This window comes from Molothrus aeneus, chromosome 30, assembly GCF_037042795.1.
Source record: "Molothrus aeneus isolate 106 chromosome 30, BPBGC_Maene_1.0, whole genome shotgun sequence".
Taxonomy (NCBI): Eukaryota; Metazoa; Chordata; class Aves; order Passeriformes; family Icteridae; genus Molothrus; species Molothrus aeneus.
The window spans coordinates 485,985-512,763 of record NC_089675.1 but is presented as its reverse complement, the minus strand read 5'-3'; the positions used below and the strand labels follow the sequence as shown (position 1 = coordinate 512,763).

At 43.1% G+C, this 26,779-nt stretch overlaps 1 protein-coding gene across 1 annotated transcript; it reads right to left on the bottom strand.

Moving 5' to 3' along the window:
* Positions 1-2,581: 2,581 nt before the first annotated feature.
* On the bottom strand, positions 2,582-13,403 carry HOXC4 (homeobox C4). The gene is made up of 3 exons (XM_066567737.1): positions 13,142-13,403; positions 12,953-13,099; positions 2,582-2,886 (listed from the first exon to the last, which is right to left on the bottom strand). Exons 1-3 carry the CDS (start codon positions 13,401-13,403, stop codon positions 2,582-2,584), a joined length of 714 nt encoding a protein of 237 aa, XP_066423834.1.
* Positions 13,404-26,779: the final 13,376 nt, after the last annotated feature.

Below are 26,779 nucleotides of genomic sequence, written 5' to 3'. Positions count from 1 at the left end.
TTATTTTGATTTTTTTGGTGTGTTTTTCGCCCTCCAAACCCCCCCAAGGTTTTCCCTAAACCCCCCCCGGGTTTCCCACACCCCAAAATAAATAGAAAATAAATATTGAAAATAAATTAAAAATAAATAAAGCCCCGAAAAAGGGGTGAAAAACCCATTTTTGGAAAGTTTCTCCAGGTGCTGCCACCTGGGCTCATGCGACCTCCGACATGCAGCTAAAAATGGGGAGGGTTTAATTAAATAATAATAAAAATAATTAATTATTAATAACGAAAATAATTGGGGGAATTTAAAGCGGGGTCGAGTTTTGGCACACACAGGGGATTAATAAAATAATCATTAAAATAATTAAATATGAACAATAATAATTGGGATGATTTAAAGAGGGGTCAAACTTTGACACGCGCAGGGGGATTAATAAAATGATAATTAAAAATGATTAATAATAATAATAATCGGGAGAATTTAAAGAGGGGTCAAACTTTGACACGCACAGGGGAGTAATAAAATAATATTATTAATAATAAATAATAATTTTTAACAATTTAAAAAGAATAAGGAGAATCTTAAAAAGGGGTTGAGTTATGACAGGTAGGGGGGAATAATAATAATAATAATAATAATAATAATAATAATAATAATAATAATAATAATAATAATAATAATAATAATAATAATAATAAATTTAAAAATACCAACAACAAAGGGAGAACTCCCCGCACCCCAAAACAAGGTGAAAACCCCAAATATAGATATTTCTATATTAGAATCTGTCCAAGTCACTGCCCCTGTCCCCGCACGGCGCGGATTTTTGGGGTGGGAAATTCGGATTTTTCCTCAAAAGCTGGGCTGGAAATTCGGAATTTTCGTCATAACCTGGTCGGAAAATTGGAATTCCTGCCCTAAGCTGGGTGGGAAATTGGAATTTCCGTTCTAATGTGGGCGGGAAAATCCGAATTTTTCCCAAAAATCCGAATTTCCGCTACAACCCAGGCGGGAAAATCCGAATTTTCCGACTTTTTCCTTACAACCCGTGCAGAAAAATCCGAATTTTCTGACTTTTACCCTACAAACCGGGAAGAAAAAAATCTGAAAGTTCCGACTTTTTCCCTATAATCCGGACAGAAAAATCTGAATTTCTGCTATAACCAGGGCAGAAAAATCCGAATTTTCCGACTTTTCCCTTACAAGCTGGGTAGAAAAAATCCGAATTTCCACTACAACCCGGGCAGAAAAATCCGAATTTTTCGAATTTCCTCTACAACCCGGGCAGAAAAAAATCCCAATTTTTCGATTTTCTGCTGCAACCGGGGGCAGAAAAACCCGAACTTTACGAATTTTTTGCTCTAACCCGTGCAGAAAAAAATCCAAATTTCTACTGCAACCGGGGGCAGAAAAATCCGAATTTCCCGACTTTTTCCCTACAACCCGGGCAGAAAAATCCGAATTTTCCGACTTTTTCGCTACAAACTGGGCAGAAAAAAATCCGAATTTTTCGATTTTCTGCTGCAACCGGGAGCAGAAAAACCCGAACTTTACAAATTTTTTGCTCTAACTCGCGCAGAAAAATCCGAATTTTCCGACCTTTTCTGTACAACCCGGGCAGAAAAAAATCCGAATTTTTCGATTTTCTGCTGCAACCGGGGGCACAAAAATCCGAATTTTTCGATTTTCTGCTGCAACCGGGGGCAGGAAAACCCGAACTTTACGATTTTTTTGCTCTAACCTGTGCAGAAAAATCCGAACTTTACGAATTCCTGCTGCAACCGGGGGCAGAAAAATCCGAATTTCCCGAACTTTTCCCTACAACCCGGGCAGAAAAAAATCCAAATTTCTGTTGCAACCGGGGGCAGAAAAATCCGAATTTTTCGATTTTCTGCTGCAACCGGGGGCAGAGAAACCCGAACTTTACGAATGTTTTGCTCTAACCCGTGCAGAAAAATCCGAATTTTTCGATTTCCTGCTGCAACCGGGGGCAGGAAAACCCGAACTTTACGAATGTTTTGCTCTAACCCGTGCAGAAAAATCCGAACTTTACGAATTCCTGCTGCAACCGGGGGCAGAAAAATCCGAATTTCCCGACCTTTTCCCTACAACCCGGGCAGAAAAAAAATCCAAATTTCTGCTGCAACCGGGGGGCAGAAAAATCCGAATTTTTCGATTTTCTGCTGCAACCAAGGCAGAAAAACCCGAACTTTACGATTTTTTTTTGCTCTAACTCGCGCAGAAAAATCCGAATTTTCCGACCTTTTCTGTACAACCCAGGCAGAAAAAAATCCAAATTTCTGCTGCAACCGGGGGCACAAAAATCCGAATTTTTCGAATTCCTGCTGCAACCGGGGGCACAAAAATCCGAATTTTTCGAATTCCTGCTGCAACCGGGGGCAGGAAAACCCGAACTTTACGATTTTTTTGCTCTAACCCGTGCAGAAAAATCCGAATTTTTCGATTTCCTGCTGCAACCGGGGGCAGGAAAACCCGAACTTTACGATTTTTTTTGCTCTAACCCGCGCAGAAAACCCCGACCGTGAGGAATTTTCCGCCGCAAGCGGCGCGGCAGAGCCGGAGCCGCCCCGTCCCGTTACAGGCGGGTGATGTCGGCCGGCGGCTCCGGCGGCGGCGGCGGCGGCGGCGGCTCCGGGGCGGGCGCCGCCGTTCGGGTTTTGGTGTTGGGCAGCCGGTGATCCTTCTTCCACTTCATGCGCCGGTTCTGGAACCAGATCTTGATCTGGCGCTCGCTGAGGCTCAGGGCGTGCGCGATCTCGATGCGGCGCCGCCGGGTCAGGTAGCGGTTGTAGTGGAACTCCTTCTCCAGCTCCAGCACCTGCTGCCGCGTGTAGGCCGTGCGGGAGCGCTTGGGCTCCGCGCCCGAGAAATTGGGGTTCACTGGGGGAATAAACGGGGGGAAATGGGGGAAATTAGGGAAATTCCTTATCTAGAGAAATTGGGGTTCACTGGGGAAATAAACGGGGGGAAATGGGGGAAATTGGTGAAAATTCTTGTCTGGAGAAATTGGGGTTCACTGGGGGAATAAACGGGGAAAATGGGGGAAATTAGGGAAATTCCTTATCTAGAGATATTGGGGTTCAGAGGGGAAATAAATGGGGGAAATGGGGGAAATGGGGGAAATTCCCTCTCCTGCTGCCGCGTGTAGGCCGTGCGGGAGCGCTTGGGCTCCGCGCCCGAGAAATTGGGGTTCACTGGGGGAATAAATGGGGTGAAAATGGGGGAAATTGGTGAAAATTCTTGTCTGGAGAAACTGAGGTTCAATGGGGAAAATGGGGGAAAATCCTTCTCTAGAGAAATTGGGGTTCACTGGGATAGGGGGGAAAATGGGGGAAAATTAGTGAAATTGCTTCTCTGGAGAAATTGGGGTTCACTGGGGGAATAAACGGGGGAAAATGGGGGAAATTAGGGAAATTCCTTATCTAGAGAAATTGGGGTTCACTGGGGGAATAAACGGGGGAAAATGGGGGAAAATGGGGGAAAATTAGTGACATTGGTTGTCTGGAGAAATTGGGGTTCACTGGGGGAATAAACGGGGGGAAATGGGGGAAATTAGGGAAATTCCTTATCTAGAGAAATTGGGGTTCACTGGGGAAATAAATGGGGTGAAAATGGGGGAAATTAGGGAAATTCCTTATCTAGAGAAATTGGGGTTCACTGGGGGAATAAACGGGGGAAAATGGGGGAAATGGGGGAAATTCCCTCTCCTGCTGCCGCGTGTAGGCCGTGCGGGAGCGCTTGGGCTCCGCGCCGAGAAATTGGGGTTCACTGGGGGATAAACGGGGGAAATGGGGGAAATTAGGGAAATTCCTTATCTAGAGAAATTGGGGTTCACTGGGGGAATAAACGGGGGAAAATGGGGGAAAATGGGGGAAAATTAGTGACATTGGTTGTCTGGAGAAATTGGGGTTCACTGGGGGAATAAACGGGGGGAAATGGGGGAAATTAGGGAAATTCCTTATCTAGAGAAATTGGGGTTCACTGGGGGAATAAACGGGGGAAAATGGGGGAAAATGGGGGAAAATTAGTGACATTGCTTCTCTGGAGAAATTGGGGTTCACTGGGGGAAATATATGGGGGGAAACACGGGGGAAATTAGTGAAAATTCTTGTCTGGAGAAATTGGGGTTCAATGGGGGAAATAAATGGGGGAAAATGGGGGAAATTCCCTCCCCTGCTGCCGCGTGTAGGCCGTGCGCGAGCACTGGGGCTCCAGGCCCGAGAAATTGGGGTTCACTGGGGGAATAAACGGGGGAAAATGGGGGAAATTAGGGAAATTCCTTCTCTAGAGAAATTGGGGTTCACTGGGGGAATAAACGGGGGAAAATGGGGGAAATTAGGGAAATTCCTTCTCTGGAGAAATTGGGGTTCAATGGGGAAATAAATGGGGGAAATGGGGGAAATGGGGGAAATTCCCTCTCCTGCTGCCGCGTGTAGGCCGTGCGGGAGCGCTTGGGCTCCGCGCCCGAGAAATTGGGGTTCACTGGGGGAATAAATGGGGTGAAAATGGGGGAAATTGGTGAAAATTCTTGTCTGGAGAAATTGGGCTTCACTGGGAAAAATGGGGGGAAACACCGGGGAAAATTAGTGGAATTGTTTCTCTGGAGAAATTGGGGTTCACTGTGGAAATAAATGGGGGGAAATGGGAGAAGTTCCTTCCTCTGCTGCCGCGTGTAGGCCGTGCGCGAGCGCTTGGGCTCCGCGCCCGAGAAATTGGGGTTCACTGGGGGATAAACGGGGGAAAATGGGGGAAATTGGTGAAAATTCTTGTCTGGAGAAACTGGGGTTCAGAGGGGAAAATAAATGGGGGAAATGGGGGAAATTAGGGAAATTCCCTCCCCTGCTGCCGCGTGTAGGCCGTGCGGGAGCGCTTGGGCTCCGCGCCCGAGAAATTGGGGTTCAATGGGGGAATAAACGGGGTGAAAATGGGGGAAATTAGGGAAATTCCTTCTCTAGAGAAATTGGGGTTCACTGGGGGAAATAAATGGGGGGAAATGGGGGAAATTGGTGAAAATTCTTGTCTGGAGAAATTGGGGTTCAATGGGGGAAATAAATGGAGAAGATGGGGGCAAATGGGGGAAAAATGGGGGGAAATGGGGGAAATTCCCTCTCCTGCTGCCGCGTGTAGGCCGTGCGGGAGCGCTTGGGCTCCGCGCCCGAGAAATTGGGGTTCACTGGGGGATAAATGGGGGAAATGGGGGAAAATTGCTGACATTCCTTCTCTGGAGAAATTGGGCTTCACTGGGGAAATAAATGGGGGAAATGGGGGGAAATTGGTGACGTTGCTTGTCTGGAGAAATTGGGGTTCAATGGGATAAGGGAATTAGGGGGAAAATGGGGGAAAATGGGGGGAAATGAGTGAAATTCCCTCTCCTGCTGCCGCGTGTAGGCCGTGCGGGAGCGCTTGGGCTCCGAGCCCGACAAATTGGGGTTCACTGGGGGATAAATGGGGGAAATTGGGGGAAATCGCTTGTCCGGAGAAATTTGGGTTCAAAATAAATGGGGGAAATGGGGGGAAATGGGGGGAAATGGGTGAAATTGCTTGTCTGGAGAAATTGGGGTTCATAGGGATGGGGGAAAAAATGGGGGAAATTGCTTCACTGGAGAAATTGGGGTTCACTGGGAAAAATAAATGGGGAAAAAATGGGGGAAAATGGGGAAAAATTAGTGAAATTCCTTCTGTGGAAAAATTGGGGTTCACTAAGAGAGGGGGAATAATGGGGAAAATGGGGAAAAATGGAGGAAATTCCTTCTCTGGAGAAATTGGGGTTCACTGGGACAGGGGGAATAGGGGGCAAAAGGGAATAAATTATAGGGGGGCGTATGGGGAAAAAAAGGGAAATTATAGGGGAGTATATAGGAGAAAAGAGGGGGAAAAGGGGAAAAATTATAGGGGGAAAAGGGGAAAAATGGGGGGAAATTATAGGGGGAAAAAAGAGGGAGAAAAGGGGGAAAAAGGGGGAAAAAAGGGGGAAAAAAGGGGAGAAAAAGGGAAAAAATTATAGTGGGGTGTATGGGGGAAAAAAGGGGGGAAAAAGGGAAAATATATGGGGGAATAAAGGGAAATATGGAGAGGGAAAGGAGGAAAAAGGGTGAAAAGTAGAAAAGCAAAAATCAAATTAATACGGGGAAAAAAAAAAAAACCACCAAAAATCAGGTTAATAGAAGAACAAATACAGTGAAAAAAATCGGAATAATGGGAAAGAAAAATGCGGGAAAATTCGGGTTAACAGAACAATAGAAACGGGGGGGAACGAGGATAAGGTGAAAATAACAGGCAAAAAAAAAAAAGTAACAGGGAAAAAATGCAGTAAAAATGAGGTTAAAAGGGAAAAAAACTTAGGGAAAAAATTAAGGTTAACAGGGAAAAAAAAAACAGGCAAAAAATTAAGGTTAACAGAAAAATAAATAGGCAAAAAAAAAAGTAAAGGGAAAAATATTAATAAATAATCAGAATAATGGGAAAAACCGCGGTGAAAAAGTAAAATAAACAAAGTAGGTAAGCAGGGAAAAAAGGCCAAAAAATGAAATTAATGAGAAAAAAAATCAAACAATAGAAAACCACAGCAAATATTCAGATTAAGGGAAACAAGGACCAAAATAAAGACAAATATGGAAAAAACCCACGCCAAATAAATCAAATAAAGGCAAAAAAGGCCCCTACGAAAATAATCAAATGAACGGAGAAAAACACGACGAGGAAAGGAAACAGAAAAAAATTAAATAAACAGAAAATAAAGAAATAAAAATAAATTAAAACGAGGCCAAAAAAGTCCGGAAAAGAAATAAAGGAAGGCAACCAAAAAAAAAAATCACACACGCAGAAATTAAATATAGAAAGGCAGGAAAGGAGAAGGAGAAGAAAACGCAAAGGACAAAAAATCCGGAAAAATTTGAATTTAAAAAATAAATAAATAAGGGAGGGAAGGAGGAGAGGAAAACCCAACAGAGGAAAAAGCGTCAAAATTAAATTAAAATTAAATTATTTAATAAATAAATAAGGAAGGAAAGAAGAGGGAGAAGAAAACCCAACGGACAAAATAAAAAGTGGGAAAATAAATGAAAATAAAATAAATAAATAAAAGACGGAAAGGACAAGGAAACCGAACAGAGGAAAAAAGCGGAAAAATTCAATTTAAAACATAAATAAATAAGGAAGGAAAGGAGAAGGAGAAGAAAACGTAGTGGACAAAACCCCGGAAAAATAAAATTAAAAAAAATAAAAAATAAAATAAAATAAAATAAAATAAAATAAAATAAAATAAAATAAAATAAAATAAAATAAAATAAAATAAAATAAAATAAAATAAAATAAAATAAAATAATAAAATAAAATAATAAGGAAAGAAAGGAGAAGAGGAAGGAGAGGAAACCCCAATGGACAAAATAAAAGCAGGAAAATAATAATAATAATTAAAAAAAATAAGTAAGGAAGGAAAGGAGCGAGAGAGGAGAAAAGCCAAAAGAAGAAAAAAGTGGAAAAATCAAAATTAAAAAAAATATATAAGGAGGAAAGGAAGAAGGAGAAGAAAACCCAATGGGCAAAATAAAAGCATTAAAAAAATCAAAAATAAATAAATAAGGAAGGGAGAAGAAAAAGAAGAAGAAAACCCAAGGCACGAAAAACTGGGGGGGGAAAATTTACATTAAATAAATAAAGAAAAAGGAGAGGGAAAGAAGAAAACCCAAGGCACAAAAAAAATACAAAAACCCCAAATTAAACCCAAAAAAAACCCAAAGAAACCCCCGGGAGCAGCAGAGCGACCCCGCGAGCACAAACCCCAAAATCCCGGACAAAAACCCCAAAATCCCGATTAAAAAAAAACCAAAATCCTGATTAAAAAAAAAAAAATCCCGATTTAAACCTCAAAATGCCGATTTCAAACCCCAAAATCCCAATTTAAACCCCAAACTCCCGATTTCAAACCCCAAAATCCCCATTTCAATCCCCAAAATCCCGATTTTAAACCCCAAAATCCCGATTAAAAACCCCAAACTCCCGATTTTAAACCCCAAAATCCCGATTTCAACCCCCAAAATCACGATTTTAAATCCCAAAATCTCGATTAAAAAACCCCAAAATTCCAATTAAAACCCCCCAAAATCCCCATTTAAACCCCCAAAATCCCGATTAAAAAAACCCCAAATCCCCATTTTAAACCCCAAAATCGCGATTTCAAACGCCAAAATCCCAATTAAAACCCCAAATCCCAATTAAAGCCCCAAAATCCCCATTCCAAATCCCAAAATCCCGATTAAAACCCCCAAAATCCCGATTCAAACCCCAAAATCCCGATCTCAAACCCCAAAATCCCGATTTTAAACCCCAAAATCCAGATTAAAAAGCCCAAAATCCCCATTTCAAACCCCAAAATCCCGATTTTAAACCCCAAAATCGCGATCTCCAACCCCAAAATCCCGGTTAAAACCCCCAAAATCCCGATTAAAAACCCCCCAAAATCGCAATTAAAAACCCCAAAATCCCGATAAAAAACCCAAAATCCCGATTAAAACCCCCCAAAATCCCGATTAAAACCCCCCAAAATCCCGATTAAAAACCCCTAATTCCCGATCTTAAACCCCAAAATCCCGATTTTAAACCCCCCAAAATCGCGATTCCAAACCCCAAAATTCCGATTAAAACCCCCCAAAATCGCGATTTCAAACCCTAAAATCCCGATTAAAACCCCAAATTCGCGATTTCAAGCCCCAAAATCCCGATTAAAACCCCCAAAATCCCGATTAAAACCCCCAAAATCCCGATTAAAAACCCCCAAAATCGCAATTAAAAACCCCAAAATCCCGATTAAAACCCCCAAAATCCCGATTAAAACCCCCAAAATCCCGATTAAAACCCCCAAAATCCCCATTAAAACCCCCCAAAATCCCGATTAAAACCCCCCAAAATCGCAATTCAAAACCCCAAAATCCCGATAAAAACCCCCAAAATCCCGATTAAAACCCCAAATTCGCGATTTCAAGCCCCAAAATCCCGATTCAAACCCCCAAAATCCCGATTCAAACCCCCAAAATCGCGATTTCAAGCCCCAAAACGCGGCCGGAAATCCCAGGCGGGGGCAGCTCGGGCCGGGGCTTCCCCGGCTGCAGAAACGCGAATTAAAAAAAAAAAAGAAAAAAAGGGAATAAAAAAAGGAATAAAAAAAAAAAAAAGGAATAAAAAAAAGGAATAAAAAGTGAATAAAAAGGGAATAAAAAGGGAATAAAAAGTGAATTATGGCGGGATCCCGCAGGCGCCGCTGCCCGCGGACCGCGGCCATAAAAAAACGAATTTATGGGCGGTGTAATTGCCCCGCTGGCATCGGAAATCCCGGCCGGGGAATCCCGGCCCAATCCTAAAATATCCCCCCAAAAAAATAAAATAAAATAAAATAAAATAAAATAAAATCCAAATTCCCGAGCGCAGAGCGCAGGGCGAGGGAGGGGAAAATAAAGGGAATTTCTGGGGGGGGGGGGGAGGAGGGAAATGGGTGAAAAAAGGGGGAATAAAGGGAATTTTGGGTGGGGGATAAAAGTGAGGATAGGGGAGAAAAATCAGTGAAAAAAGGGGGAATAAAGGGAAATTTTAATGGAGAATAAAGTGAGGAAAGGGAGAAAAAAAATCAGTGAAAAAGGGGGGGGAATAAGGGGAATTTTTGATGAAGAATAAGGTGAGGATAGGGGAGAAAAATCAGTGGAAAAAGGGGAAATAAAGGGAATTTTGGGTGGAGAATAAGGTGAGGATGGGGAGGGAAATCAAAGGCAAAAAGGGGGGAAATAAAGTGAATTTTGGGTGGAGAATACAGCGAGGATAGGGGAGGGAAATCAGTGAAAAAAGGGGGGAATAAAGTGAATTTTAATGGAGAATAAAGTGAGGAAAGGGAGAAAAAATCAGTGAAAAAGGGGGAAAATAAAGGGAATTTTGGGTGGAGAATAGAAGTGAGGATAGGGGAGAAAAATCAGTGAAAAAGGGGGGAATAAAGTGAATTTTTGATGAAAAATAAAGTGAGGATAGGGAGGGAAATCAAAGGGGAAATAAAGTGAATTTTGGATGGAGAATAAATTGAGGATTGGGAGGGAAATGAGAGGGGGAAATAAAGTGAATTTTGGGCAGAGAGGACGGGGAGGGGAAAATAAATTCATTTTTGGGTGGGGAATAGAGTGAGGACGGGGTTATAAAAGAAAGTTAATTTTTAGCCGGGACAGCGAGGATGGGGCGGAAACCAAAGGGAAAAATAAAATTATTTTATAGCAGAGAGGATGGGGAGGGAAAAGAGGCACAGAGGGGAAAATAAAGCGATTTCCTTCAGGATGGTGAGGAGGAATAAAGTTGATTTTTGGAGGGGAAAAAGAGCGAGGACGGTGCGGGAAAATAAAGTTGGTTTTTAGCGGGGACAGAGCGAGGACGGTGCAGGAGAACGGGGCTGGAGGAGCAGAAATAAAGCGAATTTTTGGCCGAGAAACCAAAGGCAGAGGAGCAGAAATAAAGCGAATTTTTAGAGGAGAAAAAGAGCGAGGATGGGGTGGGGCTGAAAGGGAAAATAATGAAGTTAATTTTTAGCAGGGACCGGGCGAGGATGGGGTGGAAATGGGGCCCGAAGGGGCAGAAAATGAAGTTATTTTTTAACTTCAGAGTGGGGGCAGAGGGAGGCAGGGGTGGGAACGGAGCTGTCTCTAACGGGAGAGGGAAAGCGGCGCGAAAATGAAGTTATTTCTTGTCAGAGGGGGGAAACGGGGGCCAGAAATAAAATTATTTGTGGGCAGAGTGAGGATGATGAAGGGAAATCAAAGGGAAAAATAAAATTATTTGTGAGCAGGGTGAGGATGATGAGGGAAATCAAAGGGAAAAATAAAAAATAAAGTTATTTCTGATCAGAGTGAGGATGATGAGGGAAATCAGAGGGAAAAATAAAATTATTTGTGAGCAGGGTGAGGATGATGAGGGAAATCAAAGGGAAAAATAAGAAATAAAGTTATTTCTGATCAGAGTGAGGAGGATGAGGGAAATCAAAGGGAAAAATAAAATTATTTGTGATCAGAGTTAGGACGATGAGGGAAATCAAAGGGAAAATTAAAGTTATTTGTGAGCAGGGTGAGGAGGATGAGGGAAATCAAAGGGAAAAATAAAAATTAAAGTTATTTGTGGGCAGAGTGAGGATGATGAGGGAAATCAAAGGGAAAATTAAAGTTATTTCTGAGCAGGGTGAGGAGGATGAGGGAAATCAAACGTAGAGGTGGAAATAAAGTTGGTTCTGAGCAGAGAAGTGAGGATGGAGAGGGAAACCAAAGCCAAAACTGTTTTTTAACGAAGCGAGGATGATGAAGGAAATCAAAGCCAAACTGAAGTTATTTTTGGGCGGAGTGAGGATGAAGAGGGAAACCAGAGGGGAAAATAAAGTTATTCCTGAGCAGGGTGAGGATGAGGAGGGAAACCAAAGCCAAAACCATTTCTGGACAAAGTGGGGATGAAGAGGGAAATCCAAGCTGAGAACTGAAGTTATTCCTTACCAGAGCGAGGATGATGAAGGAAACCAAGGGCAAAATTAAATTTGGGTTCTGAGCGGAGCGAGGATGATGAAGGAAATAAAGTTCTCTCTGAGCGGAGCGAGGATGATGAAGGAAACCAAGGGCAAAATTAAATTTGGGTTCTGAGCAGAGAAGTGCGGCCGCCGCGGGAAACCAGAGCCCAGCCCGAGGCTGCGTTTGGGCAGAGGAGTGAGGACGAGGAGGGAAAGCAGAGGCAGAAATGGAGTTATTTCTGAAGGGAGTGAGGATGAGGAGGGACCCCGAAGGCAGGAATGAAGTTCTTTTCGAGCAGGATGAGGAGGGAAACCAGAGGCAGAAATGTGAAGTTATTTTTGAGCGGAGTGAGGATGAGGAGGGACGCCAAAGGCAGAAAGAAATGAAGTTATTTTTGAGCAGGATGAGGAGGATGATGAAGGAAACCAGAGGCAGAAACGAAGTTATTTTTGAGTGGAATGAGGATGATGAGGGAAGCCCAAGGCAGATCTATGAAGTTCTTTTGGAGCGGAGTGAGGATGATGAGGGAAACCAAGGCAGAAATGTGAAGTGATTTCTGAAGGGAGTGAGGATGATGAAGGAAACCAAGGCAGAAATGTGAAGTGATTTCTGAAGGGAGTGAGGATGATGAAGGAAACCAAGGCAGGAATGTGAAGTGATTTCTGAAGGGAGTGAGGATGATGAAGGAAACCAGAGGCAGAAATGAAGTTAATTTTGAGCAGGATGAGGATGATGAAGGAAACCAAGGCAGATCTGTGAAGTTCCTTTCGAGCGGAGTGAGGATGAGGAGGGAAGCACAAGGCCGATCTATGAAGTTCTTTACGAGGGGAATGAGGATGATGAAGGAAACCCAAGGCAGATCTGTGAAGTTCCTTTCGAGCAGGATGAGGATGATGAGGGGCAGAAATGGCAGATATGAAGTTATTTTTGAGCGGAATGAGGATGATGAAGGAAACCCAAGGCAGATCTGTGCAGCTCTTTCCGAGCAGGATGAGGATGATGAGGGACCCCAAGGCAATCTGTGCAGCTCTTTCCGAGCAGGATGAGGATGATGAGGGACCCCAAGGCAATCTGTGCAGCTCTTTCCGAGCAGGATGAGGATGATGAGGGACCCCAAGGCAGATCTGTGCAGCTCTTTCCGAGCAGGATGAGGATGATGAAGGAAACCCAAGGCAGATCTGCGCAGCTCTTTCCGAGCAGGATGAGGATGATGAGGGACCCCAAGGCAGATCTGTGCAGCTCTTTCCGAGCAGGATGAGGATGATGAAGGAAACCCAAGGCAGATCTGTGCAGCTCTTTCCGAGCGGAGCCGCCCGCACGCCGAGGGCCCCGCGGCCGAGCCCGGAGTCGTTTCCCGGCGCCCCCACCGCGGCTCCCGCCGCCCCCGGAGCCCGAGCCCGGCCCCGTCCGCGCTTCCCGCCCGGTCCTACCGGTGCTGACGTGGATTTTCTTCATCCAGGGATAAACCACGGGCGCCTTCCCCGCGCTGCCCTCGGGCTCCGCGCACGGCCCCGGGGGCTCGCAGAGCTGCGGCTTCTCCGCCAGGTGCTGCCTCCCTCCTCCTCCTCCTCCTCCTCCTCCTCCTCCTCCTCCTCCTCCTCCTCCTCCTCCTCCTCCACCTCCTCCTCCTCCTCCTCCTCCTCCTCCTCCCGCTGCTCCCCCCGCTGCCCGGAGCCCCCCGCAGCCGAAGGGGCGCTCGGGGAAAGCCCCGCGGGCGCCCCCGAAAATCTCCGCGTGGTGCGGGGGGAACGCGCCCGGCTCCCTCCGCGCGTAGAACTCCGCGCCGGGCTCGGGGATGTAATTACTCTGCGAATATTCCTCGCATGGAGGGAACTTCGGATCGATGTAGTTAGAGTCCATCAAATAAGAGCTCATGATCATTAATTTCTGGAGTGGAAAATAATTTTTCTCGCTTTGTCGTTTTTCTGCTCCATAAAGCCCTCCTACTCGCGGCCACCCCGTAAAGTTTCTTTCACCATGTGACGGACGCGGCCAATCACGCCCGGCCCGTGGGCCCCGGATCAGGAACCCAAAGAGGGGAAAAATTCACCCAAAACGGGGGGGGGGGGAGGCGTGGGAGGGAGAGGGGAGATGGAGGCGCCCGGATCCGGGAGCGGAAGGGGCGGAAAATTCACCAGAATTGGGGTGGGGAGGAGTGGGAGGGGAGATCTGGGTCAGAGGAGCCGCTCGGAGCGGGGAAAACGCCGGAAAATTCACCCAAATCGCGATGGGGAACGGCGGGAGAGCAAGGGGTTAACTCAGGGAGAAGGGAGCAAAAATGCCACGGAATTCACCCAAATCGCGATGGGGAACAGCGGGAGAGCAAGGGGTTAACTCAGGCCAGGGATAAGGGAGCAAAAATGCCACAGAATTCACCTAAATTGCGATGGGAAGCAGTGGGAGAGCAAGGGGTTAACTCAGGGAGAAAGAAGGGAAAATGCCATAAAATTCACCCAAATTGTGATGGAGAAGAGTGGGAGGAGGATTGGGTTAACTCAGGGATAAAGAAGGGAAAATCCCACAGAATTCACCCAAATCGCGATGGGGAACGGCGGGAGAGCAAGGGGTTAACTCAGGGAGAAGGGAGCAAAAATGCCACGGAATTCACCCAAATCGCGATGGGGAACAGTGAAACAGCGGGAGAGCAAGGGGTTAACTCAGGCCAGGGAGAAGGGAGCAAAAATGCTACAGAATTCACCCAAATCGTGATGGGGAACAGCGGGAGAGCAAGGGGTTAACTGAGGGAGAAAGAAGGGAAAATGCCATAAAATTCACCCAAATTGTGATGGGGAACAGCAGGAGAGCAAGGGGTTAACTCAGGCCATGGATAAGGAAGGGAAAATCCCACAGAATTCACCCAAATCGTGAAAATTCACCCAAATTGTGATGGGGATAACGGGTGGGTGAGGGGAGATCCCGAGCCGGGGATGAGGGAGCAAAAATCCCACAGAATTCACCCAAATCGCGATGGGGAACAGCGGGAGAGCAAGGGGTTAACTCAGGGTTAAGGAAAGGGAAAATGCCACAGAATTCACCCAAATTGTGATGGAGAAGAGTGGGAGGAGGATTTGGGTCAAGGGGAGAGCACAGGGCAGGGATAAAGGAGCAGAAACTCCATGAAATTCCCCCAAACTGGGACGGGGGAACAGCGGGAGAGCGAGGGGAGAGCTCAGAGTAGGGATCAGAGGGGGAAAAAATTCCACGAAATTCACCCCAAATTGTGACGGGGGGACAGCGGGAGCGGGGATTTGGGTCAGGGGAGTGCCCAGAGCTGGGATAAGGGAGCTGAAATTCCATGAATTTCCCCCAAATTGTGACGGGGGAGCAGCGGGAGAGCGAGGGGTTAACTCAGGGATAAGGAAGGGAAAATTAAAATTCCACGAATTTCCCCCAAATTGTGACGGGGGGAGCAGCGGGAGACCGAGGGGTTAACTCAGGGATAAGGAAGGGAAAATTAAAATTCCACGAATTTCCCCCAAATTGTGACGGGGGGAGCAGTTGGGAGGGGGGTTCGGGTTGAGGGCAGAGCCCAGGCCGGGGATAAAGAACCAAAAGTGTCGAAAAGTTCCCCAAATTGTGACGGAGAACGGCGGGAAAGGGGATTTGGGTCGAGGGAGTGCCCAGAGCAAGGGTAAAAGTGGGAAAATCCCATAAAATTCCCCCAAACTGTGAGGGGGAGCAGCGAGGGCAGGATTTGGGTCAAGACCGGGGACAAAGGACTAAAAATCCCATAAAATTCCCCCAAATCGTGAGGGGGATCAGTGGGAGGGGGTTTGGGGTGAGGGCAGAGCCCAGGCCAAGGATCAGGAACCAAAATCGCCCCAAATTCCCCCCAAAATCTCAAGCGGGGCCGAGGGTCTGTCCCGGGCCATGGAGAAGGGAGCAAATCCCATAGAACTCCCCCAAATTTTGGGTTTGGGGTTATTTGGAGTGCATTTGGGGTGGTTTGGGGTGAATTTGGGGTGATTTAGGATGGGTTGTGTGGGTTTGGGGTGGGTTTGGGACGGATTTGTGAGGATTTGGGATCGTTCGGGGTGGTTTGGGGTGATCTGGGTTGGTTTTGGGACGATTTGGGGTGGTTTAGATGGATTTAGGGTGGGTTTGGGGTGAATTTGGGGTGGTTTAGGGCGTGCTGTGGATATTTTGGGGTGGTTCGGGGCTGGTTTGGATGGCTTGGGGCAGCTTGGGATGGTTTAGGGTGGGTTTGGGGTGGTTTGGGATGAATTTGGGGTCAATTTGGGGTGGTTTGGGGTCAATTTGGGGTGAATTTAGGGTGGTTTGGGGTGAATTTGGGGTGGTTTGGGATGGTTTGGGGTCAATTTGGGGTGGTTCGGGATGATTTAGGGTGAGTTTTGGGTATTTTGGGGTGGCTTTGGGACGGTTTAGGGTGGGTTTGGTGTCATTTGGGATGGTTTTGGGATGAATTTGGGGTGGTTTGGGATGATTTAGGGGTGGTTTAGGGTTGGTTTGGGTGTCTTGGGGCCGTTTGTTTGGGTTTGGGGTGGATTTGGGGTGGATTTGGGGTGGTTCGGGATGATTTAGGGTGAGTTTTGGATATTTGGGATGGTTTGGGACGGTTTAGGGTGGGTTTGGGGTCATTTGGGATGAATTTGGTGTTGGTTTGGGATGGTTTTGGGGTGGTTTGGGTGTCTTGGGGCCGTTTGTTTGGGTTTGGGGTGGGTTTGGGGTGGTTTGGGATGGTTTTGGGGTGATTTGGGGTGGTTCGGGATGATTTAGGGTGAGTTTTGGGTATTTGGGGTGGCTTTGGGACAGTTTGGGATGGTTTAGGGTGGGTTTGGGGTCATTTGGGGTGAATTTGGTATTGGTTTGGGATGGTTTTGGGGTGGTTTGGGTGTCTTGGGGCCGTTTGTTTGGGTTTGGGGGGATTTGGGGTGGATTTGGGGTTGTTTGGGGCCGTTCGGGACAGGCTGTTTGGATTTTGGGTTGTTTGGGCTTATTTGGGATATTTTAGGGTGCTTTAGGGCACTTTGGGGCGGCTTTGGGAAGTTTGTGCCATTTTGGGGCCTTTACGGTGTTTTCGGGACGCTTCGGGTGCTTTTGCTGCACCTTTGTGCATTTTGGGGTATTCTGGGCCGTTTTGGGGCAATTTTGGCTCTTTTGGGGCCGCTTTTAGGCCCCCAAAAAAAAAATCCCCCCCTTCCCTCCCCAACCCCACCAAACCCTCCCAAACCCCTCCCAAACCCCCCAAAAATTCCGAATTTTCCGCGATTTCTGGGAATTCCAACCCCCCCCACCCCGGACTGAAATTTTTTGGGATTTTTTTTTTTTTTTCCCTTTTTTTTTTTCCGGGTTTTTCCCCCTTTTCCGTCCCCCCCGAGGCCCTCGGGGTGAACAATTATCGCAGCCCGAAGCCCTTTCCCGGCCATATTTTAGCCGCTAACAATAAAAGTGACACATAAAGTTAACTGTTTATGTTTTATTTATTAGCCCTAAATGTGCCAGCGGTGGCGGAGGCTTTGGGGCTGCTTGTTCCAGCTTTTTATGGGGTTGTAAAACGCCGTAAATCACTCGCGGGAGCTCTTTTGTGCTCTCCCGCCTCGCGTTTCTTCTTGGGGTTTTTTTTTATTTTTTAAAATTAAAATTAAAACGGGATTTTATTTGGATTTTTCCCCCCTTCAATTCGGGGATTTAAAGGGGAAAAAAATCAAATTAAAATAGGATTTTATTTGGATTTTTCCCCTCTTCAGTTCTGGGATTTAAAGGGGAAAAAATTAAATTAAAATAGGATTTTATTTGGATTTTTTTCCCCTTCAATTCGGGAATTTAAAGGGGAAAAATTAAATTAAAATAGGATTTTATTCCGATTTTTTTCCCCTTCAATTCTGGGATTTAAAGGGAAAAAAATTAAATTAAAATAGGATTTTATTTGGATTTTTCCCCCCCTTCAATTCGGGGATTTAAAGGGGAAAAAAATTAAATTAAAATAGGATTTTATTCCGATTTTTTTCCCCTTCAATTCTGGGATTTAAAGGGGAAAAAATTAAATTAAAATAGCATTTTATTCCGATTTTTTCCCCCTTCAATTCTGGGATTTAAAGGGAAAAAAATTAAATTAAAATAGGATTTTATTCCGATTTTTTCCCCCTTCAATTCGGGGATTTAAAGGGGAAAAAATAAAATTAAAATAGGATTTTATTCCAATTTTTTCCCCTCCAATTCGGGGATTTAAAGGGGAAAAAATCAAATTAAGATAGGATTTTATTTGGATTTTTCCCCCCACCCTGTTTGGGGATTTAAAGGGAAAAAAATCAAATTAAATGGGATTTTATTCCGTTTTTTTTTTTCAGGGGATTTAAAGTGAAAAAGCTAAAATTAAAATGGGATTTTATTTGGCTATTTTATTCCCGGTTCAGCGATTTAAAGGAAAAAAAAAAAAAAACATTAAAATTTAAAACGGGATTTTATTGGGGTTTCCCCTCTCTTTTATTTCCCCTCATAAAACTAAAAAACGACTCAAATAAAAACCCAGGATTTTATTGGGGTTTCCCCTCTTTCATTCCCCGTCATCCCACGCTTCGCCCGCTGTTTATTTTCAATTTTTAATTTTTAATTATTATTAACGAGGTGGGACCAAAGCGCCTCGGTGACGTCAGCGGGCAGGGATTAATTAGGGACGGCCGCAATTAAAAAAGGGCGATGGGAACTTCCCTCCTTATTTGGGGCTTTTTTTCCTGGATTTGGGACTTTTTTCCCCTTGAATTTGGGATTTCCCCCCCCCCCCCCGGATTTGGATTTATTTTCCCTTGATTTGGGGTTTTTTTCCCCTCCCGGATTTTGGGTTTTTTCTCCCTAAATTTGGGATTTTCCCCCCTTGGATTTGGGCTTTCCCATCCCCAAATATTTGGGGTGATTTCCCATAAATTTGGGGTTTTTTTTCCCTAAATTTGGAATTTTTCCCTCTTGGATTTGGGGTTTCCCATCCCCAAATATTTGGGGTGATTTCCCATAAATTTGGGGGTTTTTTTCCCTAAATTTGGAATTTTCCCTCTTGGATTTGGGGTTTCCCTTCCCCCCCATATTTGGGGTTATTTCCCATAAATTTGGGGGTTTTTTTCCCTAAATTTGGAATTTTCCCCCCTTAGATTTGGGGTTTCCCATCCCCAAATATTTGGGGTGATTTCCCATAAATTTGGGGTTTTTCTTCCCTAAATTTAGGGTTTTTCTCCCTAAAACGGGGGGAGGATTTTCCTACTGGCTTTGGGGTTTCTTTACCCCTGAATTTGGGATTTTTTTGGGGCTTTTTTGTCCCTTTTTTTCTCCCCCCCCCAGATCATCTCCAATTCCTGGCAGCTCCCGCTCCTCCCTAAAATCCCAAATCCCGGAATTCCAGGCACGGATTGGGGAAAATCCCGGAGATTTTGGGGCCAAGGGATGGGGGAAAAAAAACCCCAAAAATAAACCCAGAATTATAAAAATGAACAGAAGCCGCCGCACCCCCGAAAACCCGGATTTTCACCCCAATAAATCCGATTTTTTGATGGCCCCGGCTCCATCCCAGGGCTGGCTAAAGGGAATTTTCCCATCCCCATAAATCCCCCATCAACCCCATGAATAAATAATCCCATAAACAAATATCCATGAATAAACACCCGTAAATAAATCCCCGCCAATAAATAAATAAATATCCACAGGTTGCTCTCTCAAGGAGAAATTGGATTTTTTTTTTTTTTTTTTGTTTTTGCCCTCTTCTCTGCACGGTTAAAAATTAATTAAATAATAATAATTAATTAAAAAAAAAAAAAGCAAACCCCAAACGAGCCCGGGAGGGACTCGAATAATTCAGAAACTCGAGGCGTGAAGGCACAAATGGGGACAAAATTGCTTTTTTTCGTGAGGGAAACTCCTCTTTAAATCCCCAAAATCCCACCCCAAAATCTCATTTTGGGGCTTCCTTCCCCCACCCCCGTGGGGAGCTTGGAGAATTCCATCAAAAAGAGAAAAATCCCTTAGAAAATTCAATTTTTTCCCATTTTTTATCCCTTTTTAAATCCCATTTTTTTCCCCCGCGAGTTTCCAGCTGGGGAGGTTGGGGTTTTATTTATTTTATTTCCGTAATTTTTTTCCTTCTTTCTCCTCCCCCCTCTTTTTTTTTTTTTTTTTCATTTCCCTCCTCATTTTTCTTATTTTTTCCCCCCTTTTTCTTAATTTCTTCCCCCTTTTCTTAATTTTCCCCCAGAGAGCAAAAACCGACCCCAAATTCGCCTTTTTTGTCCCCAAATCCTCCCTCACGCCCCTCTCCCCATCCCCGGAGCGGGCTGGAAAAAAAAAACCCAAAAAAAATCAGCAAAAAATTCAAAATATCCCCAAAAATGGGGAATTCCTTGGCCTGGGCTGGGAGGGGGGGGCGGGAGGGTTTTTTTGAGGACAAAAGCGATTTTTTGATTATTTTTATTTGATTTTTTTGATTTTTTTTCTCCCCCCCAAGCCGCGGCTTTGTCTGGGCGGGTTCATTTCCATTCTGACCGCGCCGTAACCCAGGAGGAAAAAAAAAAAAAAAGAAAATAAATAAATAAAATAAAAAATCAACTTTCAACCCTGCAGGAGGCTCCGATTTCCCGGGAATTGCGGCCAAAAAAAGAAAAAAAATTCCCCGTTCGGGATGTGCCCCTGGGACCCCCTCGATTTCCAGCGGTTCTCCCCCAAAAAAAGCACAAAAATCGAGAATAAATTGAATTTTCCGGGTATTTTTTTTAACCCCTCGGGGTCTCCCCGCTGCAGGCACTGGGGAGTCATTAATTCATTTATTTTGCCTTTTTTGGCCGAGATTTTTGCCCTTTTTTTTGGTCCTTTTTTTCCCCGATTTTTGTGCTTTATTCCCATTTTTTGTCATTTTTTTCCTCTTTTTTGGTCCTTTTACCTTTTTTTCCCTTTTTTTTTTTGTCCCTTCGCCCCATTTTTTTTGTATTTCCTCCCTTTTTTTGTCTTTTTTCCCCCAATTTTTGCCCCCTTCCTCCCGTTTTTTGTATTTCCCCCCATTTTTTGTATTTCCCCCCATTTTTTATCTTTTTCCCCTCAATTTTTGTCCCCTTCCCCCCCCTTTTTTTTTTACAATTTCTCCCCCTTTTTATCCTTTTCCCCCTTTTTTTGTCCCTTCCCCCCTTTTTTAATCAATCTTTCCCCTTTTTTGTCCTTTCCCCCCCTTTTTTTTTTTAATTTTTTTTCCCCATTTTTGTCCTTTTTTTCCCTTTTTCACCCTTTTCCCCCGCCCTGATGAAAGAGCCGCGCCCTCATTAATTCCGAACCAAAAAATGCAAATTTTTAATTGATTTTTTTTTCCCCCAGGGAAACGAATCGCCCGAAATCCCGATTTTAACCCAACCTCGCCCTTCAAAACCGCCCAAAATCATCGATATTTCGCTTTTTTTCTGCTTTTTGTTGGAGCGAAAAGAACAAATCAGGAAAAAAAAAAAATCTGAAAACCGACTAAAGAAACACTAAAATAACACTAAAAACCGCTGAAATCCCACCAAAAAAAATCCCTTAAACGCCACTAAAAAAACCCTAAAAATCACTTTAAAATCACTAAGAAACCCCTAAAAAAATCACTTTAAAAGTCACTATAACCCCCTAAAAATAACTAAAAATCCCTAAAAAATCCACTAAATCCCCCCAAAAATCCCCCCAAAATCCACTAAAAATCCCCCAAAAATCCCTAAAAAATCCACTAAAAATCGCTTTTAAAAAAATCACTAAAACACCACTAAAGAAAACATTAAAAAATCACCTAAAAATAACAAAAAAAACCGCTAGAAAACCACTAAGAGTCACTAAATCACTACTCAAAAACCACTAAAAATCAGTAAAAAAAAACCCACTAAAGCACCACTAAAGAAAACACCAAAAAACGCCTAAAAATAACCAAATACGCACTAAAAAACTGCTAAAAAAACCACTAAAAAACCACCAAAAACCCGCTAAAAATCACTTTAAAAAATCCCTATGGCACCACTAAGAAAACCATTAAAAATCTCGTAAAAATAACCAAGACCACACTATAAAAACGCCAAAAACTCACTAAAAAACCCACTTAAAAAAAATCACTAAAATCCACTAAAAATCACTTTAAAAAAATCCCTGAGGCACCACTAAAAACCATTAAAAATCTCCTAAAAAATAACCAAAACCCCACTAAAAACCACCAAAAACTCACTATAAACCCACTAAAAAAATCACCAAAAAATCACTTTAAAAAATCCCTGAGGCACCCCTAAAAACAACCAAAACCACGCTAAAAAACCACCAAAAACTCACTAAAAACCCACTAAAAAATCCCTAAAAATCACTTTTAAAAAATCCCTGGGACACCCCTAAAAACCATTCAAAAAAACCAAAAACCACGCTAAAAAAACACCCAAAAACTCACTAAAAACCACCAAAAAATCACTTTTAAAAAGTCCCTAAGACACCACTAAAAACCATTTAAAAAAACCCCAAACCACGCTACAAAACCACCAAAAAAATCACCAAAAACCACCAAAAAATCACTTTTAAAAAATCCCTAAGACACCACTAAAAACCATTTAAAAAAAAACCAAAACCACGCTAAAAACCCACTAAAAACCCACTAAAAAATCCCCAAAAATCACTTTTTAAAAACCCCCTGAGGCACCCCTAAAAACCATTTAAAAAAACCCAAAACCACGCTAAAAACCCACCAAAAACCCACTAAAAAATCCCCAAAAATCACTTTTAAAAACCCCCTGAGGCACCCCTAAAAACCATTAAAAAAAAACCCACTAAAAACCCACTAAAAAAAAATCCCTAAAAATCACCAAAAAATCACTTTTAAAAAATCCCTAAGACACCACTAAAAACCATTTAAAAAAAAACCAAAACCACGCTAAAAACCCACTAAAAACCCACTAAAAAATCCCCAAAAATCACTTTTTAAAAACCCCCTGAGGCACCCCTAAAAACCATTTAAAAAAACCCAAAACCACGCTAAAAACCCACCAAAAACCCACTAAAAAATCCCCAAAAATCACTTTTAAAAACCCCCTGAGGCACCCCTAAAAACCATTAAAAAAACCCCACTAAAAACCCACTAAAAAAATCCCTAAAAACCACCAAAAAATCACTTTTAAAAAATCCCTAAGACACCACTAAAAACCATTTAAAAAAAACCCAAAACCACGCTAAAAACCCACCAAAAACCCACTAAAAAATCCCCAAAAATCACTTTTTAAAAACCCCCTGAGGCACCCCTAAAAACCATTTAAAAAAACCCAAAACCACGCTAAAAACCCACCAAAAACCCACTAAAAAATCCCCAAAAATCACTTTTAAAAACCCCCTGAGGCACCCCTAAAAACCATTAAAAAAACCCCACTAAAAACCCACTAAAAAAATCCCTAAAAATCACCAAAAAAATCACTTTTAAAAAATCCCTAAGACACCACTAAAAACCATTTTAAAAAAACCCAAAACCACGCTAAAAACCCACTAAAAACCCACTAAAAAAACCCCCAAAAATCGCTTTTTAAAAAACCCCCGAGGCACCGCTAGAACCCCACCAAGACGCGCCTCGGGCCGCCCCGAAAGGCGCCGATTCCGCCCCAAAAGCCGCATGAACATCGGGATTTTCCCTTCCCCCGCCCCCAGCGCGCTCCCCTCCGGGAATTTCAATGCGGCAGCGCCGGCCTGACCCGGGCCTGACCCGGGCCTGACCCGGCCTCACCCGCGCCTGCCCTGCCCGGGGCCTGCCCGGGGTCACGGCACCGCCCGAGCCGCCAAAACGCCGCCCCCAAATCATCCCCCATTGTTTTATTTTTAAAATTAATTTTTTTTTAATTTTTTTAAAATTTTTTTCTTTTTTTTTCGGATTTTTTAATGGGTTTTTTTGGGGGTTTTTTTCAAGGTAAAAATGAGAATAAATTGATTTTTCTCAGCGCGGTTTTTTGTTGGGTTTTTTTTTTAAATTGTATTCGTGGAATGGGGTTTTTTTTTGTTTTTTTTGGTTTTTTTCGAGGTAAAAATGAGAATAAATTGATTTTTCAGCGCGGCTTTTTTGTTGGTTTTTTTGTGATTTTTTTTTTTTTAATTGTATTCGTGGAATGGTTTTTTTTGCTTTTTTCAGCGCGGTTTTTTTTTTGGGTTTTTTGTGATTTTTTTTTTTTTTAATTGTATTCGTGGAATGGTTTTTTTGGCTTTTTTTCAGCGCGGTTTTTTGTTGGTTTTTTTGTGATTTTTTTTTTTTTTAATTGTATTCGTGGAGTGGGGGTTTTTTTGGCTTTTTTCGAGGTAAAAATGAGAATAAATTGATTTTTTTTCAGCGCCTTTTTCCTTTTTTTTTTTTTAATTGTATTCGTGGAAAGGTCAAACTCGGGGCGGAGAGGGGCGCGGGGTTTTAATTATTGATTTTTTTTTTGTTTTCTTTTGGGTTTTTTTTCTTTTCCTCCACAGGATTCTTTCCCCCTCCCCCCTTTACCCCGGTCTTTTAAAAAAAAATCGGATTTTTCCCCCTCTTTATTTTGGCTTTTTCTATTATTTTTTCTCTTTTTCTCCTTTTTTTTTAATCTCTTATTTCTTTATTTCTTCCATTTTTTTATTCCTTCCTTCTCTTATTTTCCCCCTATTTTTCCTTATTTTTCATTTATTTTTTTCCCTTATTTTTCTCTCTTTTTTTTTTCTTTTATTTCCCCCTCTTCTCTTATTTTCTCCCTATTTCCCCCCTATTTTTCCTTTATTTTTTCCCTTATTTTTCTCTTTTTTTTTTCCTTTATTTCCCCCCCTTTTATTTCTGAGGAAAAAAAAATCTCTCTTTTAAACCAAACCAGTTTGGGGTTTCATTCATTGGGGTTTAATTTACTTATTGAAATTTTATTTATCGGGATCTTCTTCATTGGGGTTTTATTTATTATTGGGATTTCAATAATCGGGATTTTATTGATTGGGGTTTATTTATTGATTGGGATTTTATTTATTGGGGTTTTTCGCGAGGTCGCTTCCTCGCCCTTAGGGCGGATTTCTCCCCCTATAAATCCATTTTTTAACCTTTTAAACCCCATTTTTAAACTTTAAACCCCATTTTTAAATCTTTTTTTTTAAATTCCTTTGGGTTTTTGGGGTTTTATCGGGACGGGAATGATTTAAAATCCAAATTTTCCCCCAAATCCAGGGATTTCTCCTTGGATTTCCCACACAAAGCCGCCCCCGCCTGCCCCGGGGTTAAGCCGGAAAGAAAACATTTGCTTTATTTGGGGCAAAAAAAGCGAATTTTGGGCAAAGGAAACCCCGGGAGCCTTTGAAGGGATCCGGGAATATTTTAACCCTTGAAAGGCTGGGGAAAAAAATAAAAAACCCTCCTGGCATGAAAAGTCAACCTCCGGGGGGGATTAATAATTTAAATTAACCATTCATAATTGAAATTAATCATTAATAAATAATCATTAACAGCATTTCCCTCCCACGCCGGTGTCAGGTCCAATCCTGGGCGTAAAAATCCCAAATTTTGAAAGATCTGGGGGCGGGGAAACTTCTCTGTAGGGTCAACCCTAAAATCCTTGAAAACCCATTAAAAACCACAAAATCCCCTTAAAACCCCCTTAAAATCCCCTTTAAAAACCCCTTTTTAAAAACCCCCAAAAACACTTGGAAAACCCCTTAAAAATCCTTGAAAACCCCTTAAAAACCCCTAAAAAACCCTCTTTAAAAATCCCTTTAAACCCCCTGTAAAAAACCTTTGAGTCCCCCCAAAAAACCCTTTAAAACCCCTTTAAAAAACTCTTTAAAGCCCCCTTTAAAAACCTTCAACCCCCGCCCCAAAAATCTTAAAAAAAATTTCTTAAAAATCCCTAAAACCCCCTTTAAAAATCCTTTAAAACCCCTTAAAAACCGCTTTAAAAAAACCCTTTAAAAACCCTTTAAAATCCTTTAAAATCCCCTTAAAATCCCTTTTAAATTCCCTTTAAATCCCCTTAAAATTCCCTTTAAATTCCCTTTTTTAACTTTCCACGCCCCCCAGCGTTTTGGGTTCCTCCCCCCTCCATAATTTATCCTGGCCTCGATATTAATTAATTAACGGCCAATAATTATGGGGTTAATGACGCCTCGTTAGGGCGGGGAAAGCCAAGATTTAGGGCGAGGAGAGGCTTTTAATGTTAATTTACCTTTAATTTATATTTATATTTATTTACACTGATTTTATCTTTATTTTTTGTATTATTTTTTTTTTCCCCTGCTGCATTGAATCCCAAAGAGAATCCCATTTTAAAAAAATCCTTTTAATAAAAATCCCTTTTCCCACTGGGAAAAAAAAAAAAAAAAAAATTATTGTGGGGGTTTTGGGGGTTTTATGGGGTTTTTTTTAGGTTTTATTGGGGATTTTATGGGGATTTTGGGGTTTTATGGTTTTTCGGGGGGGGGGTTATTGTTTTTTAATGTAAAAATCCATAAATATCCATGTAAAAATCAACAAATATCCTCATTTATCAATATTTATCCGTCGAAAAATCCACGTTTAGCCATATTTGCCCATGGTTATCAATATTTAACCGTAGAAAAATCCATATTTGCCCATATTTACCCATATTTGCCCATATTTATCCATATTTACCCATATTTGCCCGTACGAAAATCCATTAAAATCCACATTTATCCACACAAAAATCCACATTTATCCACATTTATCCGTGTAAAATTCCAAAACCACAGAGGGACCCCCACCAAGCACCCCCAGAGCCCCCCCAGAACTCACGGAGACCCCAAAACCGCCCAGAAACCCCCAAAAAAGAGACCCCGAAACCACAGAGTGACCCCAAAATCACCCAGGGACCCCAAAACCACCCAGGGACCCCAAAATCCCTCAGAGACCCCCACAAAAATCACTCAGAGACCCCAAAATCACCATCCAGAGACCCCAAAACATCCAGACCCCCCCCAGAACTCACAGAAACCCCAAAACCGTCCAGAAACCCCCAAAAAAGAGACCCCAAAACCACAGAGTGACCCCAAAATCATCCAGGGACCCCAAAACCACACAAGGACCCCGAAATCATCCAAGAACTCCCAAATCCCCCAGAGACCCCCACAAAAATCACTCAGAGACCCCAAAATCCCCACCCAGAGACCCCAAAACATCCAGAGCCCCCCCAGAACTCACGGAGACCCCAAAACCATCCAGAAACCCCCAAAAAAGAGACCCCAAAATCACCCAGGGACCCCAAAATCACCCAGGGACCCCAAAACCATACAAGGACCCCGAAACCACACAAGGACCCCAAAATCCCCATCCAGAG

Bases quoted from the DNA above. Each gene is read 5' to 3' on its own strand.
- HOXC4 (XM_066567737.1), bottom strand. From the start codon at position 13,403: ATGATCATGAGCTCTTATTTGATGGACTCTAACTACATCGATCCGAAG. The intron at 13,100-13,141 runs GTGGAGGAGGAG...GAGGAGGAGGAG, and splicing joins AGGAGGAGGAGGAGGAGGAG to GAGGAGGAGGAGGAGGAGGA. The intron at 2,887-12,952 runs GTAGGACCGGGC...TTATTCCCCCAG, and splicing joins GAAAATCCACGTCAGCACCG to TGAACCCCAATTTCTCGGGC.